This window comes from Canis lupus, chromosome 4 (assembly GCF_003254725.2).
Source record: "Canis lupus dingo isolate Sandy chromosome 4, ASM325472v2, whole genome shotgun sequence".
Lineage (NCBI taxonomy): Eukaryota > Metazoa > Chordata > Mammalia > Carnivora > Canidae > Canis > Canis lupus.
In genome coordinates this window covers 60,735,718-60,758,210 of record NC_064246.1, presented here as the reverse complement: position 1 = coordinate 60,758,210, position 22,493 = coordinate 60,735,718, and the positions used below count along the sequence as shown (strand labels likewise).

The 22,493-nt window shown below is 38.9% G+C and overlaps 1 protein-coding gene across 5 annotated transcripts in view; it reads right to left on the bottom strand.

Annotated features, from left to right (window-relative positions):
* Nucleotides 1-22,493, bottom strand: part of HTR4 (5-hydroxytryptamine receptor 4) — a 178,445-nt gene that overhangs the window by 52,570 nt on the left and 103,382 nt on the right. For 3 of the 5 annotated variants that reach the window (XM_035715626.2, XM_049109262.1, XM_035715627.2), the window contains exons 5-7: nucleotides 15,369-15,522; nucleotides 14,438-14,479; nucleotides 11,187-11,755 (exon numbers count right to left, since the gene is read on the bottom strand). In XM_035715626.2, coding sequence (XP_035571519.1) covers nucleotides 11,187-11,755; nucleotides 14,438-14,479; nucleotides 15,369-15,522 — 765 coding nt within the window. The remainder of the gene's footprint in view (nucleotides 1-11,186; nucleotides 11,756-14,437; nucleotides 14,480-15,368; nucleotides 15,523-22,493) is intronic. The other 2 variants (XM_049109263.1, XM_035715629.2) reach the window with 1 other exon arrangement.

Genomic DNA, 22,493 nt, shown 5'->3' with positions numbered 1-22,493 from the left:
AGCACCTGCCTTCGGCCCAGGGTGTGATCCTGGAGTCCCGGGATTGAGTCCCATGTCAGGCTCCCTGCATGGAGCCTGCTTCTCCCTCTGCCTGTGTCTCTGCCTCTCTCTCTCTTTCTGTGTCTCTCATGAATAAATAAATAATATCTTAAAAAAATAAAAATAAAAAGGGTGGGGGAGGCACCTGGGAAGCTCAGTCAGTTAAGCGGCAAACTTTCGGTTTTGGTTCAGGTCATGATCTCATGGTCTTGGGATCGAGCCCTGTGTCCGGCTCCAAGCTCAGAGGGGAGTCAACTTGTAGATTCCTCTCTCCCCCTGCCTCTGCCCTTCCCCCGCTCCTATACCTACACACACTCTCTCTCATAAATAAATAAATAAATAAACCCAAACAAAATAAAATGTTGCAAAAGTCAAAGGAGTATAAGAATAGGACCATGACTGGAAGGCATACTATTCCAAAGGCAGACTGGCTTGTTTTTAGTTCAACCTGGAAAAGTAAAATTCTATTATCTCACAAAGACTTTAAAAGAAAAAGGCCCTGTAGTTTCAGAGTGTTGTCATGAACTGACTCTCCCCAGTGTGATTCTTGGGTAGCAGACTAAGTCGTCTATACATTATAGATTCCCAGGGAAGATTTTTTTTTTAAAGGCAAGATAATTTTCAGTTTTGAGTGTTTTAATCTTTCATTTAACCTGAAGACAATCATGAAGACTGTTGACCTTGGGCCAGTTAAATATTCTCTTTAAACCTTGGTTTTGTCATCATTAAAATCATGATAATTATAATAGCAACCTATTTTTGCTGTAAAAATTAAACGCGATAATCCATTCAAAGTTCTTAAATACATATTTTTCTGGAATTACGCTAGGTATCATAATTATTATTATAATAACATAAAATGACATAAATTTGTCAATGAATGCTTAGCATAAGGAAAATGAAGTTTCACTTATCAAATTCCAAATTTAATTTAATTTAGTTTTTAAGTAATCTCTAACTCCAAAATGGGGCTCAAATTCACAATCTCGAGATCAAGTGTAACATACTCTACTGACTGAGCCAGCCAGGTACCCCTCAAATTCCACATTTTAAACATGCAGCAGGATGTTCAGGCATCATCTGACACTTCTGTGATTTGCATTTTGTGCCTGTGGTTGGATTTCCCATTTATTTAGCTTGAATCCATATTGTCAGTATCAGCTGATTGATTCTTCTTTTTTAAAGCTTTAAGTTTTCAGTCCTATATGGCAGTTCTCCCTGAGAATCACAGAAAGTGTCCAGATTTAGTAACATGGTAGATGACAGTTCCACTTATGGAGATAGAAAAGACTTGGAAGTTTGGAGTAGGTGGGTGGGAGGGGTTTATAAGAGAATTCTGTTTAAGATACATTAAATGTGAGATTCCTAAGAGGCACCTATGTGAGACTGTCAAGGAAGCAAATTGGATTTTGTGGTCTGGACCTTAAAGAAAAGCTATGATCTAGAGGCATTAATTAAAGAGATTGATGGCACAAAGACAGCATTTAAAGCTATCGATGGTCAAATCACATTAAGTGAAAATGTCATTTGAGAAGAGTATGAAGAACCAAGCTCTGAAGAACTCTAACATTTAGAGGCCAGACAGAGAAGGAAGAGCCTATAAAAGATAAGAAAGAGTTTCTGGTGAGTCAGGAGGCAAACCAGGAAAGTATACTGTTTAGGAAAATTAATGTGAAAAATATTTCAAGAAGGAAGACAGGTTACCTGTAAGAGGTCAAATCAATAGTGTTTTCAAAATTTGAAAACTTTTTTTATGAAAAAAGTTAACCAAAGTTCAAAAGCAAGCAGAAGAGAAAGAAATATATTTGCAAATTACATAACAAAGAATGAATAATAGAATATAATAAAGAATATTCAGAAATTAATAACAAACATGCAACAAAGTTATCACACAAAGCACCAAATATGTGAAGATGCAGTTCATTCAAGGCTAAATATATGTCAACAACTTTTAAACTAGTCCATAACTAACTTAAAAGAGGCTCAACCTACCAAATCATCTGGAAAATGCAAATTAAGTGACAGAGCATTTCTGTAATTAGCAAAATGGTAAAAGATGAATAACGTATAGCGTTGGTAAAGGGAAGGAGTAGATGCTGCTCTCACACTTGCTGATGAGAATGCCAATCGCTACAGTACTCTGATCTGATGCTAAACCTAATATTTTTAATAGCACATATATATATCAATAGAGCAATTTCACTTTGGGTAGCTATCTAAAAGAAATATTCATACACAAGGAAATGTGTTCAAGGGCATTGAAAAGAATACAGTTAGATATAGCAAAAGATCGGTAACACCTACATAGCCGCTGATGGGAAATTAATAAATTTTAACATGCATTTTTAGTACAGAAGATTATGGAACAGTTAAAAAGAATGAGTTAGATCTAAATGTTCTGAGGTGCAATGATGTCTAAAATACATTCTTAAGGAATGAAAAGCAGGGTGCAAAAAAGTACATATAAACGACACCATTTAGGGCAGCCCGGGTGACTCAGCGGTTTAGCGCCACCTTCAGCCCAGGGCATGATCCTGGAGACCAGGGATCAAGTCCCAGGTCAGGCTCCCTGCATGGAGCCTGCTTCTCCCTCTGCCTGTGTCTCTGCCTCTCTCTCTCTTTCTGTGTCTCTCATGAATAAATAAATAATATCTTAAAAAAATAAAAATAAAAAGGGTGGGGGAGGCACCTGGGAAGCTCAGTCAGTTAAGCGGCAAACTTTCGGTTTTGGTTCAGGTCATGATCTCATGGTCTTGGGATCGAGCCCTGTGTCCGGCTCCAAGCTCAGAGGGGAGTCAACTTGTAGATTCCTCTCTCCCCCTGCCTCTGCCCTTCCCCCGCTCCTATACCTACACACACTCTCTCTCATAAATAAATAAATAAATAAACCCAAACAAAATAAAATGTTGCAAAAGTCAAAGGAGTATAAGAATAGGACCATGACTGGAAGGCATACTATTCCAAAGGCAGACTGGCTTGTTTTTAGTTCAACCTGGAAAAGTAAAATTCTATTATCTCACAAAGACTTTAAAAGAAAAAGGCCCTGTAGTTTCAGAGTGTTGTCATGAACTGACTCTCCCCAGTGTGATTCTTGGGTAGCAGACTAAGTCGTCTATACATTATAGATTCCCAGGGAAGATTTTTTTTTTAAAGGCAAGATAATTTTCAGTTTTGAGTGTTTTAATCTTTCATTTAACCTGAAGACAATCATGAAGACTGTTGACCTTGGGCCAGTTAAATATTCTCTTTAAACCTTGGTTTTGTCATCATTAAAATCATGATAATTATAATAGCAACCTATTTTTGCTGTAAAAATTAAACGCGATAATCCATTCAAAGTTCTTAAATACATATTTTTCTGGAATTACGCTAGGTATCATAATTATTATTATAATAACATAAAATGACATAAATTTGTCAATGAATGCTTAGCATAAGGAAAATGAAGTTTCACTTATCAAATTCCAAATTTAATTTAATTTAGTTTTTAAGTAATCTCTAACTCCAAAATGGGGCTCAAATTCACAATCTCGAGATCAAGTGTAACATACTCTACTGACTGAGCCAGCCAGGTACCCCTCAAATTCCACATTTTAAACATGCAGCAGGATGTTCAGGCATCATCTGACACTTCTGTGATTTGCATTTTGTGCCTGTGGTTGGATTTCCCATTTATTTAGCTTGAATCCATATTGTCAGTATCAGCTGATTGATTCTTCTTTTTTAAAGCTTTAAGTTTTCAGTCCTATATGGCAGTTCTCCCTGAGAATCACAGAAAGTGTCCAGATTTAGTAACATGGTAGATGACAGTTCCACTTATGGAGATAGAAAAGACTTGGAAGTTTGGAGTAGGTGGGTGGGAGGGGTTTATAAGAGAATTCTGTTTAAGATACATTAAATGTGAGATTCCTAAGAGGCACCTATGTGAGACTGTCAAGGAAGCAAATTGGATTTTGTGGTCTGGACCTTAAAGAAAAGCTATGATCTAGAGGCATTAATTAAAGAGATTGATGGCACAAAGACAGCATTTAAAGCTATCGATGGTCAAATCACATTAAGTGAAAATGTCATTTGAGAAGAGTATGAAGAACCAAGCTCTGAAGAACTCTAACATTTAGAGGCCAGACAGAGAAGGAAGAGCCTATAAAAGATAAGAAAGAGTTTCTGGTGAGTCAGGAGGCAAACCAGGAAAGTATACTGTTTAGGAAAATTAATGTGAAAAATATTTCAAGAAGGAAGACAGGTTACCTGTAAGAGGTCAAATCAATAGTGTTTTCAAAATTTGAAAACTTTTTTTATGAAAAAAGTTAACCAAAGTTCAAAAGCAAGCAGAAGAGAAAGAAATATATTTGCAAATTACATAACAAAGAATGAATAATAGAATATAATAAAGAATATTCAGAAATTAATAACAAACATGCAACAAAGTTATCACACAAAGCACCAAATATGTGAAGATGCAGTTCATTCAAGGCTAAATATATGTCAACAACTTTTAAACTAGTCCATAACTAACTTAAAAGAGGCTCAACCTACCAAATCATCTGGAAAATGCAAATTAAGTGACAGAGCATTTCTGTAATTAGCAAAATGGTAAAAGATGAATAACGTATAGCGTTGGTAAAGGGAAGGAGTAGATGCTGCTCTCACACTTGCTGATGAGAATGCCAATCGCTACAGTACTCTGATCTGATGCTAAACCTAATATTTTTAATAGCACATATATATATCAATAGAGCAATTTCACTTTGGGTAGCTATCTAAAAGAAATATTCATACACAAGGAAATGTGTTCAAGGGCATTGAAAAGAATACAGTTAGATATAGCAAAAGATCGGTAACACCTACATAGCCGCTGATGGGAAATTAATAAATTTTAACATGCATTTTTAGTACAGAAGATTATGGAACAGTTAAAAAGAATGAGTTAGATCTAAATGTTCTGAGGTGCAATGATGTCTAAAATACATTCTTAAGGAATGAAAAGCAGGGTGCAAAAAAGTACATATAAACGACACCATTTAGGGCAGCCCGGGTGACTCAGCGGTTTAGCGCCACCTTCAGCCCAGGGCATGATCCTGGAGACCAGGGATCAAGTCCCAGGTCAGGCTCCCTGCATGGAGCCTGCTTCTCCCTCTGCCTGTGTCTCTGCCTCTCTCTCTCTTTCTGTGTCTCTCATGAATAAATAAATAATATCTTAAAAAAATAAAAATAAAAAGGGTGGGGGAGGCACCTGGGAAGCTCAGTCAGTTAAGCGGCAAACTTTCGGTTTTGGTTCAGGTCATGATCTCATGGTCTTGGGATCGAGCCCTGTGTCCGGCTCCAAGCTCAGAGGGGAGTCAACTTGTAGATTCCTCTCTCCCCCTGCCTCTGCCCTTCCCCCGCTCCTATACCTACACACACTCTCTCTCATAAATAAATAAATAAATAAACCCAAACAAAATAAAATGTTGCAAAAGTCAAAGGAGTATAAGAATAGGACCATGACTGGAAGGCATACTATTCCAAAGGCAGACTGGCTTGTTTTTAGTTCAACCTGGAAAAGTAAAATTCTATTATCTCACAAAGACTTTAAAAGAAAAAGGCCCTGTAGTTTCAGAGTGTTGTCATGAACTGACTCTCCCCAGTGTGATTCTTGGGTAGCAGACTAAGTCGTCTATACATTATAGATTCCCAGGGAAGATTTTTTTTTTAAAGGCAAGATAATTTTCAGTTTTGAGTGTTTTAATCTTTCATTTAACCTGAAGACAATCATGAAGACTGTTGACCTTGGGCCAGTTAAATATTCTCTTTAAACCTTGGTTTTGTCATCATTAAAATCATGATAATTATAATAGCAACCTATTTTTGCTGTAAAAATTAAACGCGATAATCCATTCAAAGTTCTTAAATACATATTTTTCTGGAATTACGCTAGGTATCATAATTATTATTATAATAACATAAAATGACATAAATTTGTCAATGAATGCTTAGCATAAGGAAAATGAAGTTTCACTTATCAAATTCCAAATTTAATTTAATTTAGTTTTTAAGTAATCTCTAACTCCAAAATGGGGCTCAAATTCACAATCTCGAGATCAAGTGTAACATACTCTACTGACTGAGCCAGCCAGGTACCCCTCAAATTCCACATTTTAAACATGCAGCAGGATGTTCAGGCATCATCTGACACTTCTGTGATTTGCATTTTGTGCCTGTGGTTGGATTTCCCATTTATTTAGCTTGAATCCATATTGTCAGTATCAGCTGATTGATTCTTCTTTTTTAAAGCTTTAAGTTTTCAGTCCTATATGGCAGTTCTCCCTGAGAATCACAGAAAGTGTCCAGATTTAGTAACATGGTAGATGACAGTTCCACTTATGGAGATAGAAAAGACTTGGAAGTTTGGAGTAGGTGGGTGGGAGGGGTTTATAAGAGAATTCTGTTTAAGATACATTAAATGTGAGATTCCTAAGAGGCACCTATGTGAGACTGTCAAGGAAGCAAATTGGATTTTGTGGTCTGGACCTTAAAGAAAAGCTATGATCTAGAGGCATTAATTAAAGAGATTGATGGCACAAAGACAGCATTTAAAGCTATCGATGGTCAAATCACATTAAGTGAAAATGTCATTTGAGAAGAGTATGAAGAACCAAGCTCTGAAGAACTCTAACATTTAGAGGCCAGACAGAGAAGGAAGAGCCTATAAAAGATAAGAAAGAGTTTCTGGTGAGTCAGGAGGCAAACCAGGAAAGTATACTGTTTAGGAAAATTAATGTGAAAAATATTTCAAGAAGGAAGACAGGTTACCTGTAAGAGGTCAAATCAATAGTGTTTTCAAAATTTGAAAACTTTTTTTATGAAAAAAGTTAACCAAAGTTCAAAAGCAAGCAGAAGAGAAAGAAATATATTTGCAAATTACATAACAAAGAATGAATAATAGAATATAATAAAGAATATTCAGAAATTAATAACAAACATGCAACAAAGTTATCACACAAAGCACCAAATATGTGAAGATGCAGTTCATTCAAGGCTAAATATATGTCAACAACTTTTAAACTAGTCCATAACTAACTTAAAAGAGGCTCAACCTACCAAATCATCTGGAAAATGCAAATTAAGTGACAGAGCATTTCTGTAATTAGCAAAATGGTAAAAGATGAATAACGTATAGCGTTGGTAAAGGGAAGGAGTAGATGCTGCTCTCACACTTGCTGATGAGAATGCCAATCGCTACAGTACTCTGATCTGATGCTAAACCTAATATTTTTAATAGCACATATATATATCAATAGAGCAATTTCACTTTGGGTAGCTATCTAAAAGAAATATTCATACACAAGGAAATGTGTTCAAGGGCATTGAAAAGAATACAGTTAGATATAGCAAAAGATCGGTAACACCTACATAGCCGCTGATGGGAAATTAATAAATTTTAACATGCATTTTTAGTACAGAAGATTATGGAACAGTTAAAAAGAATGAGTTAGATCTAAATGTTCTGAGGTGCAATGATGTCTAAAATACATTCTTAAGGAATGAAAAGCAGGGTGCAAAAAAGTACATATAAACGACACCATTTAGGGCAGCCCGGGTGACTCAGCGGTTTAGCGCCACCTTCAGCCCAGGGCATGATCCTGGAGACCAGGGATCAAGTCCCAGGTCAGGCTCCCTGCATTGAGCCTGCTTCTCCCTCTGCCTGTGTCTCTGCCTCTCTCTCTCTCTCTCTCTCTCTTTCTCTCTGTGTCTCTCATGAATAAATAAATAAAATATTTTAAAAAATAACATGACACCACTTATATAAAATAAAGGGAATAAGAAAGTGGTCTAGTTTAATACTTTTGCATGCGGCTGTCCAATTTTCCTAGCACCATTTATTGAGGACCTTGTCTTCTTCCCATTGTACAGTCATTCTTCCTTTGTCAAAGATAAATAAACTCAAAATGGAGGAAAGATCTACATGTGAGACCTAAAACCATAAAAATCCTTCAGGAGAGCACAAGCAGTAATTTCTCTGACATGGGCTGTAGCAACATTTTTCTAGATATGTCTCCGGAGGCAAGGGAAACAAAAGCAAAAGTAAATTATTAGGACTACATCAAAATAAAATCTTCTGCACTGTGAAGTAAATAATCAACAGAACGATAAGGCAACCTACTGAATGGGAGAGGATATTTGCAAATGACATATCCAATAAAGGGTTAGAACCCAAGATCTATAAAGAAATTCCTACGTTATTATTTACAATAGCCAAACTCTGGAAGCAGTCCAAATATCCACTGATAGATGAATGGATAAAGAAGAAGTAGTGTATTATTCAGCCACTAAGAAGGATGAAATCTTGCCATTTATAACAACATGGATGGAGCTAGAGAGTTATAATGCTAAGCAAAATAAGTTACTCAGAGAAAGACAAATTCCAAGCCCATGTCTTGGAATTCGAGAAACAAAACAAATGAGCGAAGGGGGAAAAAGAGAGAGAGAGAGAGAGAGAGAGATAAACCAAGAAACAGACTTTTAACTCCAGAGAACAAACTGATAGTCACCAGAGGGAAGGTGGGGGTGGGGGATGGGAGATCTAGGGGATGAGGGTGAAGGAGTGTGATTATGATGAGCAAATAAATAAATAATAAAATAAAATAAAGGGAGAAAAATCTATGAATTTGTATGTTTTTATGATGTTTGAAAATGCATTTAAAAAATCACTAGACTGGGATCCCTGGGTGGTGCAGCGGTTTAGCGCCTGCCTTTGGCCCAGGGAGCGATCCTGGAGACCCGGGATCGAATCCCATGTCGGGCTCCCGGTGCATGGAGCCTGCTTCTCCCTCTGCCTATGTCTCTGCCTCTCTCTCTCACTGTGTGCCTATCATAAATAAATTAAAAAATATCACTAGACTAGTTTCAATTGTCTCTGAGGTGAAGGGTAGGATCAGCAGGATAAAAGGGGATTTTTACTTTTGATTATTTAGGTTTTATATTTCTTGAATCCTTCTGAATCTGTTGATGTCCTACAGGATTTTTAAGAAACACATACATTTTTCTTAATTTGTGCTAATACAATTGATCTAAAGAATTAACTATATGATTTATTTATTCATCAAGAGTTTAAGTTCCTATTTTACATTGGGCAACCTACCAGGTATTTGGTATGAAGCACTGAACAAAACAGACAGTATTCCTGTCCTGGCAAAGCTTACGGTGTGGTGGATTCAGGCTTCAGTCTTCTCTGTGTCAGCTGCCCTGCTTTTAAAAGATTCCCCACCTCCCCCAGGAAAGTATCTCAGACCAACTTCCTATACTTTCCATTACCTCGTGCAGAAATACAAAAACTAGAGTATAGAGACTACATCCACAAGCCACCTCGAAACTACCATCTCTGCTTTACCACCCACTGAGATTTCCAAATGCAGCAGGGATAAGATACCATGTCAGTAAAATAGGTCTCTTGGGCTGCCCTTGAAACTCCCAAACACTTTCTGTGGCTGTTTCTATGGGAAAAGCACCCCCCACTCCCCGGTTCTAAACAACTGACTTAGCAAATGCACTGCTGGAGCAGACTCTGTGAGCTATTACACAGGCAAATGCTAACTGAAATAGCTTTTAAACCCCCCTCGCCCCCCAGAACAGAAGTTCTTGCACACACACTTTAGGGTTGGATTCTTCCCAAGACCCTTGCTCAAGGCCTCATAATCGGGAGAGAACACCGGCCTCCAGGGGTAGTCTTGGAGGCTCTTCCACCAGGTATAATCTCAACGCCCGACTAGGCTTTAACTAACACTAGTAGCCATAAATTGAATTCAGGCTTCCAAGCAGTCTCTGAGGCAAAGTGTTGATATTACACCGCAAACCCTATTTTCTCTTCTTCTTTTCTTACACATGCAAATGAAAACTCCCCAATTTTCAGCTGCCAAGATAGCTGACTACAGTCATCAGAAAAATTAAATGCTTGTGTCAGGGAAGGAACTGCTTTTTAGAAATTCCTGTGCATCTCAAGGCAAAGAAAAAAATGCGGTTGACAATTTGTTTTGCTACAGGATGAATGCACTTATTTAACACATGGTTTTTCATGGCTGAGAATGACTCTAGCCCAGGCGGCCAGAAAATTCTCAAGGTTTAGAGAAAGGCATCATGACTGGTCACTGAACATCCAGCTTCAAAGTTACTCCCATCTCCATCAACCCAGGTGACCTTGGGTAAACCACTTGACCTTTCCATGCTCTTTCCCATTCCATTGCTTTCCTCATGCTGTTCTATTTGCTAGAATGGCTTCCTTGATTTCTCCTCCAAGTCTCAAATTCTTTCCTTATTTTCTTAAGCCAAGATCAGCTTCTTTCCTCCTCAAATTCCCATTCCCCTGATCCATACCTCCATTACATCATTTATCACGTGGTATTACTGTTGCACGTTTACCCTTCTATTTATTTCATTTATCACATTATTTTGTGGCCATCTAAGGTATCAGGCCATATGTTATTACTAGTGCTCCTACTAATAATATTAATAATACTGTTAGTAGTATTATGAGCGCTTACTATGTGTCAAGCCCTAAATGAATCCATTATCTCTAGTTATCAAAAGTCCTATGAGATGGATGTTACTTTTTTTTTTTTTTTTTTTTTTTTTTTTTTTTTTTTTTACAATTGAGTAAAATAAAGCCAGGAGAGATTATATAAATGGTTAGTAGTGGCACTAAGAGTCAAAATAAAGTCTCTTTTTACCTTAAAGCCCATGCTGTTAACCACTACTGCAAAACACTACCTATAAGTATTAGTAGATAATATTTACTAAAGGCTTACTAGGTGTCAGGATCTGTACTATGTGCTCTATGCACATTAGCTAATTTGATCCTCACAAAAACTCTGTGATGTAGATATTGTGACTGTGATCTCAAGTTAAAAAAAAAAAATGAAATTGAAGTCCAGAGTGGTTAAATGACTTGCCCAAGGTCACAGAACTGTGGATACTGGATTTGAATATAAGCCAGTCTCCTCCAGGGCCTGAGGCCTTACCCACTACTCTACTTCATGACCAAATAGAATTTTCTTTAATTTTTGTAAACACTGCACAGGTTCTCAAGAACAACCCGTCTGGAAACAAAACTGGAGAGGTACCCGTTCCGATCACGCAAATACACAAAATCTATCAAGCCCCTAAGCACTCACCTTAGCACATGTGTGGATCCATTAATGGTTGTGGTTGAACAGGGGACAGTCTGGCCCAGAATGGAGGGTCTTCGGTAGCGCTCATCATCACAGCAGAGGATGATGAGGAAGGCACGTCTAAAAGACTTATTCAAGAAGGCGTACAGAAAGGGGTTCAACCCAGAGTTGATGTAGCCAAGCCAGAGGAAAGCGGTCCACACCTGCCCAGGAACAGTGTAGTCTATGAATGGATCCACAATATTAGTGACGAAGAATGGAGCCCAGCAGAGGCAGAAGCAACCCATGATGATGCACAGGGTCTTGGCTGCTTTGGTCTCGGTCCTCATGCGATGAGTGCTGTGCTGGTCAGCTGGCTGGGGCCTGCCTTCAGAGGGGGCTCCTGCCCGTTGTAACATCTGGATTTGGTGGGCATGCTCTTTTGCTGTGACGTAGATGCGATAATAGGCCAGCACCATGAGGAGAAATGGGATGTAGAAGGCCACCACAGAGCAGGTGATGGCGTAGGGCTTGTTGACCATGAAGATACAGTACGTAGAGTTGGAGTTTTGGTTGAACTTCCTTTTTTCTATCTGAGAGTTGGAGGGAGAGAAAAAATGAGGGAAAGAAGGGAGGATAGGAAGGAAAAAGTGAAGAGAAAGAAGCAAGAGGGGAGTGATGAAAATTGTGAGAAAAGAAAAAAGATGAAAAAGCCAAGGAAGGATTGGAAAGGAGATAGAAAAGGAGGGGAACAAAGAAGAGCAGGGAAGGTAGGGGAAAACATAAGAGGAAAAAGAGGAGGAAAGAGAGAAGAAGGTTTATCAGCCAAGTTTTCTTTTCCTAATGAGCCTATAGCACATAGAACTGCGAAGGTAGAAAGGGATATGATTGCACTGGGACGCAGAGGGACTGCCACTGCACAAGAGGCTGAAGGTCCCAGGAAAGAGTAGAAATAGGATAAGAACAAAATCATCCTTCATTCTCTCTACCCAACTGAGCACAGAGTTAGTGTCTCCTCCCTTCCCGTCTGCCTGCACACAATATATGTGGTAGTAAAAGTCTTGGAACTGTGGCTCGTCTTCTTCAAGACTATTCTTATACATTAGCATTTCCTATATAAAATTTAGAATTAGCTTATCAATTTCCATACTGGTCTTTGGGGATTTTGATTGGAATTACAATAGAATGATTGAGGAAAATGGACTTCTTTCCCAAGGTAAGCCATCCAATTCACAAATATGGTAATTCTTTCCTTTACTTAAATCCTTTAAAATGTTTTACAGTTTTTTGCTGTAAATGTCTCGCATATTTTTTGTCAGGTTTGTTCCTATGTATTTGACTTGTTATTCTATTGCAAATGGTACCAACTAATCCTAGTTATTTGCTGTCGTTATGTGGAATTCAGTGAAATTTTTCTGTATGGTGACGTATCCAGCAACTCCTTTAAATCCGTTATTAATATTTCATCTCTAGATTCTTACAAATTTTCTCCATAAGTACCCATGTGATCTGCAAATAATAAAAATTTCACTTCTTCCTTTCCAATCTTAAAGCCATTTTTCTTGCATTATTGAACTTGATAAGATCTCCAGTGCAACCCTGAATAGAAGTGGTAATAGTGGATACCATTTTACAGTCTCAGTTTTAGGAGGGGAGTTTCAATATTTTACTATTAAGTATGATATTTGCTGGAAGATTTTTATGGATGCTCTCTTCTATTTTTACTTTGATGAGATTTATTTTAAAAATCATCGATACTGAATTTTGTAAATGAATTTTTGGCAGTAAAGAATGATCATGTGGGTTTTCCCTCTTTCTTTTATTAATATGGTGAATTACAGTCATGGTGTTACATTCCTGGAATAAGCCTCACCAGTATTAGATACTGTAATACACTGGATCTCTTTTAAAGATTGAAGGGCTTTTCTCCCTACTATAAACTCTGTCTGCTGACAGCTCTGAGTTATCAGCCTTATCTAGGAACAGCCCGTGGCTGAAGAGAGCTGTATAATCCAACGACACCTCTCTGTCTGAGGTCAGCCTGCATCCAGTGTGAATGGACATACAAACAAATGTATGAATAATATATATGACACACACATGTTATTTTATTTGTGTCTTATTTAGTGTCTTGTCTCAAGGCATATTATATACCTTCCTATTGAATTCACACTTTTCTAATAATAATGAAATATTTCTCTTCACCTCAAGTAGTATGACTTGCCTTAAATTTATTTTATCACTGATAATAGTATACCTATCCCAGCTTTCTTTTGATTAGTGCTTGAATATTATATTTTCCATTATTTTATATATCAAACTTACTATCACCTTATATTTCATGGGCTCTGTCACAAGCAGCATAATTGTGTATTGATTAGTTGATGAAAATACTGTGACTAGAACTTGCAGGAACCTAACTCTGTATTTCTCCTAGGAGCAAAGATTCAGTATGTGCTAATTCAGCGCTTGTGTAGCTTTATAGAACCTACTTACTGCAAATAGTGAGAATCAACTGTACATGCATTGTGAACACGTGGGTTGTGCTAGCTTCTGTCTAGGTCAATTCAATGTGCAGGTGAGTGGAAGGATATGCAGGGCAATCACAGCATCATGGAGCACATATTAGGCATCTTCACACCACGCAGATACTCCATTCCTCAGTTGCATGAAGTAAATAGGGGATGCCTCTCTCTCACTCTCAAAATGGACAATTCTCTAGATTATTTTCCTTAGAAATTCTATATCCAAAGGTAAGAGTGCTGCACTCTTTTTTTTAAAAGTTCTAATGCACAAAAGCTTATGTTTCCAAATGTCTTCTCCATTAGGGATTAAGTTTAGTACAGAAATTAAGAGCATAGACTCTGGACTGCAGTAAGCCTGGGCATAGCTATAGTCACCACCACTCCCTGCTAATCTGACTATAACTAATAACTTAACCTCTCTTGCTCAGTTTCCTGAGGGCAATAGTAAGATCAACCTCATGGCATTGTTGTAAGGCTTGAGCGAGGTCACAGAAATGATGATTAAGTGAACATGGACTCATCAAATAGTAAATGTTCAACATTTGTTGGCCATAATTATTACTCTACTGGTCACTGGAAACTTGAATTTCATTTCCCTTGCGAATGGCAAAACTGGAAGTTTGAAAGAAGAAGGATAGGATTCAAGAAAATATCCATACAGTCCCCCTTGTATGAATCCCCTTTTACTTCTCGACTCCTTTGTCCCCAGCATTTCTTTCAGAAGCCCAAGGAACTCTTGTTCTGACATACCACATGCAAATCCTGGCCCAGCCTTGGCTTGGATATCCTTTCCTGGACAAAGAACAAGGCAAGATTAGGGGCTGGGAATGTGGTGGAGAGAAGAACAGGCAGCTCCTACTCTAACGGTCTTGGTGGGCTGGAGCCTGCTCTCGATCTCTCATCTCCAGCCCCCTTCCTACCTCAACACATTCCCCATTTCAAAGTGACTGCCTACAACTTCCTTCGGGAATATATATCACTGCCAGTTAACTCCCACCATAACTTCTGATCTTCATTGCAAGTTTGGTACTATAAACATAGTGTGTCAGAGCTGGAAGACTCCTGAAAATCGTCTGGACAGGGGCTGGCAAATGCCCAGCACATGTGCCACATCCTGCTCTCCTACACCCCTGGAGGATACACTCCTCTACTGAAGACCAATGCAGCTTCTCATTGCACTCCTTCAAGGTCAGGGACAGAGCTGGACTCAGGGTCCAAGTCTCTTGACCCCCAGTCCAGGATTGTCTTCATTCTCTGGAAGCCTCCATCCACATGATGTGTTTTCTGCTGGTCACGGGAAGCCAGGAAATGGGATGAAGGCCTCTTGGGGGCACCTCACATACTTCAGGCTCTATAGTCTGAATGCTAAGCATTGAATACCTGTTCTGCTATTTACTGGGCATGTTACGTCACCTTTTTGAGCCTGACTTTTCTCATCTGGATGAGATGAGAGAAGGATGTTGTCAGGATTCTATGTAAAGTCTGAGCATACTTTCTGGAATACAGCAAACATTCCAAAATGTTAACTTGCTTTTTTGTTGTTGTTGTTATTGTTCTCACTTAGACCACTATCAGAATCTGTCTTAGAATATCCACCCAACCTGACATGGTTTGTATTTAGAATCCCAAGCAAATAAAGTTCATCAGCGAGTAAGCTAGTGGGGTCTGCACAGGTACTCACCAAATCAATTATGCCAATATTATTCCAGCCTTGCATTATAGGGAGAAAAGAGATAAACATGGGGATGATCCAGCAGCCTCCCAGCATTAACGCGATGCGCAGAGGGGTCATCTTGTTCCTATAGACCAGAGGCTGGCAGCAGATGGCATAATACCTGGAGAGAGAACAGAAGGTGTGGGTGCCACAGGAAAGGAGGAGTGAGAGGGAGAAGGAGGGAAGAATGATTGAGGAGAAAGAAGAGTGGGGAAGGAGTAGAAGGGAGAAAGGATGTAAGAAAAGGAAATATTGGGAAAGAGGAAAATGAGAGGGGAAGCAGAGAATAAACATAAAGAAGGAAGAAAAGAAAAAATAATGTGGGGGAAGGCAGGGAGAGCCACGTAGTAGAGTAGGGGAAGATGAAGCCAGAGAAGGACAGAGGGAAGAAACAAGCAATTACATAATGAGATGTGATATTGGTCCATGGGTTTCTGTGGACATAAATATCAACCTTAGATCATGTCTGAGAGTCACTGCTGGAGCTGGCTCCACATCCCTCTTCCTCTCACTGTCTCTGAGAAGCTTGATACACACCTGAGAGTCTGCTCTGTCTCACGCATGGTTCCAACACTTACCTTCACGCCTGGACACTTCAGGAGCTTCTGTCCAGCCCTTTCAACCGCAGAGTCCAGGCACCCATAGCCCCCTTTGATAACAAGGTGCCAAGAACGAGATCTCAGATTTGCCCCCATCCTCTTAATCACCTAGCTATCCTGAGGTGAGATTCTAAGTCAGTATTCCAGAGATTCCACTCTTCTCCCCTGCATCAGACTCCTCTAAGGAGATCCAGTTAAAATGCAGATTCCAAGGATCTCTTGAATCAGAGTCTGTTGGTGAGGGAGTTTGCATTTTGACAAGTGGAAGTCATTGCTGCTGTTGCTAAATATGTCCAGCTCCCCCTTCTGGGCACATGTGCTCCCTGGCCTCCTTGTGGTTGGATGGGGCCTAGTGATTGGTCTGGTCAAGAAGTTGTGAACAGACTTGACATGCATTACTTCTGGACTAGACCATTTAATTGTTTCTCTGATGCCAGAATGTAAAATTTCAAACATTTCCTGCTCCATCATGTCCTACCTTCTGGTAGAGACCACCTCATCCTCATTTATTGGGGTCTACTCTCCCTCATGTGACTCACTGCTTACCAGTTTTTGAGTCCATGTTTTGTCAATGTGCTAGCTTTCTTCTTTGTTCCAGATAGAGACGCAACCTGGTCCATTCTGTGATCTGGCCTCTAACTCCAAGACTACTTCTTACGTGTTATTCCAGTCTTAGAGATCATCACTTCTATGCCCAGGCAGTTCAGGGAATTTGACAAGAGGCAAAATACTCCAATAGGTCTATCAGCTACTTGTCTTTGGAAATGTCAAAGAATAAGTGCAAACATAAAGCCTGGGGGATAAGTCTATTCATTAAGATTTTATACCATTTAATGATGAGACACCCCCTTATGTCCCTCATTTTATGCAATTCGCTTTAATTTTTCCCACCTCTTCTTTTCTTTTCTTAATTCAAAGCATAACTAACATAACAATGGCTATATTCTTTGAAGAGGTGGTGAGGTGGTGGTAGGATGAGTTGAGAAAGAGGGTGGAATAAGAAGGAAAGCCTGCTCAGTGTCGGAACATAAGAAGTGGGTGCCTCAGGAGCTGAGAGGGGAGAATTATACCCTTCCCTCCAAGGCATTAGGGAGCAGTTGACCACGACATGCCAGGAGGCTTCCTATGGCCAGCAGCACGGTGAGTGTCCTGACCTGGACCAGAGTACAAGGAACAACAGACCGAAGAATGGGAGAAAGGCTCACCTGGGAACTCATTTTCTCTATCTATAAAACTCACATGGTAGCAGAATATAACTAAAGATAATGCAGTAAGGGAAAGAATCATGATTATCTAGAATTCCCTCCACGATCTTGACTTATAAGAAAGGCAAATCATATCAAAATGACAATTTTTTTTCTGAATGGCTGTATTAATAATCATCAGAGATTTATTATGAACATAGAGTTAACCCTGAATTTGGAGTATGTGAAAAAATTTTCCCCAAACTATGCTCCCTTCTTCATTTCCGGCTAGAGGGTTTAGATTAGACCCTTGGTTTTATCCATTTAGCATCCTTTCTCCTTTCTTTTGGTAATAGCATCCCAAAGCTTTTGGGAATTATCTCTTCTCTGTTGCTTTCAGATTGTTGGGAGCAAATGATGTTGCTCCCAACTTTCCTGGCCAGGTAGTCATCCAATCAGACCTTCTCCTGGGACTCTGAATGCCATGTGGAATGATGGAAAGATGGGGAAGTTAGTGGAGGTCCATTGATACCGCAGCAGCCTCCTCGTGGGGCTGGTAGTAGGTCCTACTCCTTGGATCTTTGGGCAACCATGCTCTTGCCTTTTCAGGTCTTCTCGCTTTAGTTCTTCCTTCAATTAAGTAAGCCACCACATTTCTTTCCAATAAATTCCTTTTGTTATGTAAGCTGGTGTTACTGATTGAGTTGGGTCCCCTCTCCCTTTCCTAAAAGAGATGTTGAAGTCCTAAACCTCAGTACCTTGGAAGATGGCCTTATTTAGGTATAGAGTCTTCACAGAAATAATGAAATAAAAGTAAGGCCATTAGTGTGGGCCTTGATCCAATATGGCTGATGTCCTCATAAAAAGGGAAATTTGGACACAGATTCAGATATGCTCAGAGATGGAGGATTGGGATAAAGCCTCTACAGGACAAGGAAAGCTTATCAGATCAAAGACTGCCATCAAATCACTTGGAGCTAAGAAAAGCCAAGGAAAAATCCTTCCCTACAGGTTTCAGAGAGAGTGTGGCTCTGTTGACACCTTGACTTCAGACTTTTAGCCTTCAGAACTGTGAGACAATACATTTCCTGTTCTAAGTACCCTGTTTGTGGTACTCATTATGACAGCTCCAGCAAACTAACAAAGTTAGCTAAAGTCAATATCTTGCCAGCAAAGTTTCCTGCCTCAGTGAAATGGTTTTGAATGTCAGACATGTCCTTCATAGGTACTTTGTTCTAATATCTTTATTTGATTCAATATACTTTCAGATCATAGTTCAAAGTCATAACATCCCTTCATCTACCATCCCAAAGAAAGCAATTGAGGGCTAAGGGAAGAACAGATGTTACCCCATCTTTGCTGTATAATTTATGATTTTTGAGGCTTAGAACAGATGTTAAGTACACAATTTCAGGAATTTTGGTTGGATCTCCAATGTCACAGAAATTTAAAAGTTCAAGGCAAAATTAAATATCTTGTGGGACAAAAGGTAAGTTTAAGGAAGCAGGACATTTTAGCTGCAAAGAGTCTTTAACTTCCATATATGGATACAGATATTGAGAAGGTTATGTTGAGAAGAGAACAGAATTTACAGAAGAAGACTTTAGAATATGTGGTTATACGATGCTCAAAACTTTTTTGTGAAAGTCTTTCTTTCTAAGTCTTGCTAGGCCAGGGTGATTGCCTGATTCCCATGGCATGATGAATATTCTGTGCACAATAAGATCTCTTCATGTTCAAAGTGAGGGGGAAGATGGGCAAAATAGGTGAAAAAGATTAAGGAATACAAACTTCCAATTATAAAAGAATTGAGTCATAGGAAGGAAAGTACAACATAGGGAATATGGTCAATAATATTGCAATAACCATGTATGCCGACCAATGGCAACTAGACTTACTGTGGTGATCGTTGCATCATGTATGTAAGTGCCAAATCACTATGTTGTACATCTGAGAGTAATATAATACTGTATATCAACTATACTAGAATAAAAAAGTTAATTAAATTTAATTGTTTTTAAATGATCTTTTCATGGTCTGCTATCCAATGTTCTCACTTCCTATAATTCCTAGGTTACTAGGAGCTCCTGCCACAGAGAAGTAAATAATGGTGGCAGATTTCCTTCTAAAGTTCAACTTCAAGGGGGATACTGTGGATGTCATACGCATTTTACCAATCTTTTCCCTGTTTGACCTACACAGTCAGTATGCAAGACAATGGATGCCTGAAAGAAAGTTGCTTGGACAACTCATTCCACAGGGGCTCAGGTGGGATGCATCCATGGTTTCTTACACACACAGTTGTAGAAAATGGCTCTTACATGATGTGGGGTGGTTGGGTAAGCCTGAGAAAAGTCCTTTATCTCCTACTTTAAAAATCACCAATCAGTAAAAGGAAAAAAAAATTTTTTTATTTTATTTAAATGGGATTGACTAAGTTTCAAATGATAGGTATGGATGAATGAGAAAAATACCAAATTGTGTCTAGATATCCATTTGACTTGAATCTTCTATACATCATTTTCAGCCTGATACTGTCTTATGTAGACATAATTTGATTTTTAAGTGCCATGGAGTAGAAATATAAGGTTTTCATATGGAGATCAGATTATAGCAACCATTTTACCGACGGGTTCAAGATTCTTACCAAGGCTTTGGCACTCTTGAGGCAGCTGACCTGAATAAGCCACCTCATATGCTTCTATCTTTCCTGATTAGCTTTTAATCTTTGCTTTCTAGCAATGAATCGAGCAAAATAAATATCCTTTTGAAGCCTGCTTTCAAGAATCTAAATTAAGTAGGTGAGAATAAATATCACTGAATAAAATGATTAATGAAAATTGAGTCCATGTATTAATTGACTAAAGGAGTTTCCTTTAAAATTCTAACCTCTGTCTATGGATCAGGGACCAGACAGAAATCTGATAACTTGATTGCTACCTGTCATGGTTGCTTTTTAATTCCTATATTTGGATTGTAATACCCTTGCAAATAACAAAAACATTTACCCTATAATGAACTGCCCCCCAAACACATATGATACCACGAAGCAGAAGAAGCTAAATTTGCAAGCTCTTTGGATATCAGGCAAAGTGCACTGGCTGAGTTAATAGTTACTTCACATATACTGACCAAGGGCTCTCCCTGTATTATCTACTTAGTCTTCACAACTCCTCCTGAGACAGGAACTATAAGGGCACCCGTTTCATAGATGAGGAAACAAACACACAGATGTGTCAGGATGTGCCCAAGGTAAGAGCTGAGCTGGGATCTAGTCCAGGCAGTTTGACTCAAGGGCCAGAACATCAACTTCACACTATCACTTCACTCTGCTACCTTCCCTAAGTCTGCAAGGGATTAGGGTTAGTCTAATTCTTTAAAAGCCATATTAGAAGTAATCAAAAACACTGAATCTCAGAACTTGTAGAACCCTCAGAATCCCGAAATCCCCAAATCCTTTCTAAAAGAAAATGTATCCAAGCCTGTCTGAATGTACGAGGGACTAGATATTCACCAAACCCCACTGCACTACTTTCTAAATTTGAGAATATCCTGAAGTTAAGAAAGTTTCTTCCACAATTGATTATCTGTACCTCCAGTTTTACCCTCTGGCTCAATTAGAAATTTCTATCTCTAATTCTTTTTCTGCACAATGGTCCTACAGACATCTGAAGAGAGCTTTCACATTTTTCTGAAGTCTTACTTTCTATAGGAAAAATATACCTAGTTGTATTCAACCCCGGTTGATTTTGCTCAACAAGAGGTATTTGGCAATATCTGGAGACATTTGTTGTTGTGACAGCTGGGAAGAGTGATGCTATTGGCAACCAGTGAGTTGAGGTCAGAGATGCTAAATGTTTTACAACAGACAAGACAGACCCCACTCCCTAACAAAGAATCCTCTAATTTACAGCATCCCCAGTGGTAAGGTTGAGAAACCCTGGTTTAGGAGAGGTGATGTGCACTTACAGTAGGGGCTCCCTGTCCTCTGCATATGTTGTAGTGTGCAACTACCTCTTAAGTGTGGATGTCACAATGATAGCACAGTACTCTAGGGCATTCTATACAGACCAGAGAAGACTAGTACATTGTCATCCACCCTGCTCACCATAACTAATACAGCCTGGGGGACACCCAGAAGTACAAGACAATTACACTGCCTCCAAAGAACTGTTATTTACAATAGGATGTGAGAAAAGTTTGCCTCATCTGATTTATAAGTTCCAGAAATGTTTGCCTTATTTACCAATATATCCCCAATGCCTTGTACAATGCTAAGCAGAGTAGATGCTCACAGAATGGGTTGAATAAATAATAAACCCTTAGTCACTACCATTTAAAGTAAATTCCATTACAACATGAGACCGTTTTGGAGATCTAATGGTAATATTTAGTAGAGAGATGAGAGAGTTTTCTCCAACAAGTGTCTTTTAAGGTGGACACCACAGACTGGGTAAGGATGGTAGAGGACAAAGTGTAATCCATGTACTATAAACAGTATGGACAAAGGCCAGGAGACAGAAACTATATAAATATAATAAATCCATAAATCTATATCCATGTATCCACATAGCCATATAAACATAAAAAGAGTACAAATTAGCTGGACCACAGAGTGTTTTAAGGAAGTAGAAAAATACATCCAAAAAGGCTGGCTGAAGGGCAGTGGTTCTCAAACTATAGCATGCAACAGAATCACCTGGAGGGTTTGCTGAAACACAGGTTGTGGAAGATCTGGAATGGGGCCCAAGAATTTAGATTTCTGATATGTTCTTGGGTGACACTGCTGCTGGTGGTTTGGGGACTCAGAACCAATGTCTCAGAAGTTTTCGAATGCTCTGCCAGGATGAGTCACCAAAGCTTTTTTGAACTGGAAAATGTCCATTGCAATCAACACCACTGCATGCCTTACTTAAAGGAGCTGAATTACAACAAATTCAAGAAAAAGGATTGTTTTTTCACAAGCTAGGTGGATAGTGTTCATCAGGGAAAGCAGTTTGGTCTCATCTCCAGAATACATTTATCTGCAAGGTCTGTCCTCTAGACTTCCACTGAACAAGTCCCATTCCTCTTTAATCAGAAAACTTTTACAAAGTGGTTAAAAGAATGTTCAAGTGACTAGTGAGGTTCCAGATGGCCAGGATTAACTAAGATGTGGCATGGCTTTTTTCAAAGAAATGTTTTATGCAAAAACATTTCAAACTATTGCTTATAAAACTCCATTAAAATCCCCTTTGATAGACCAGCCACCAGTTTCCCCAACTGCAGCCGTGTGTAAACGTGGGATCAAATTGCTTTTAAATGCCTCT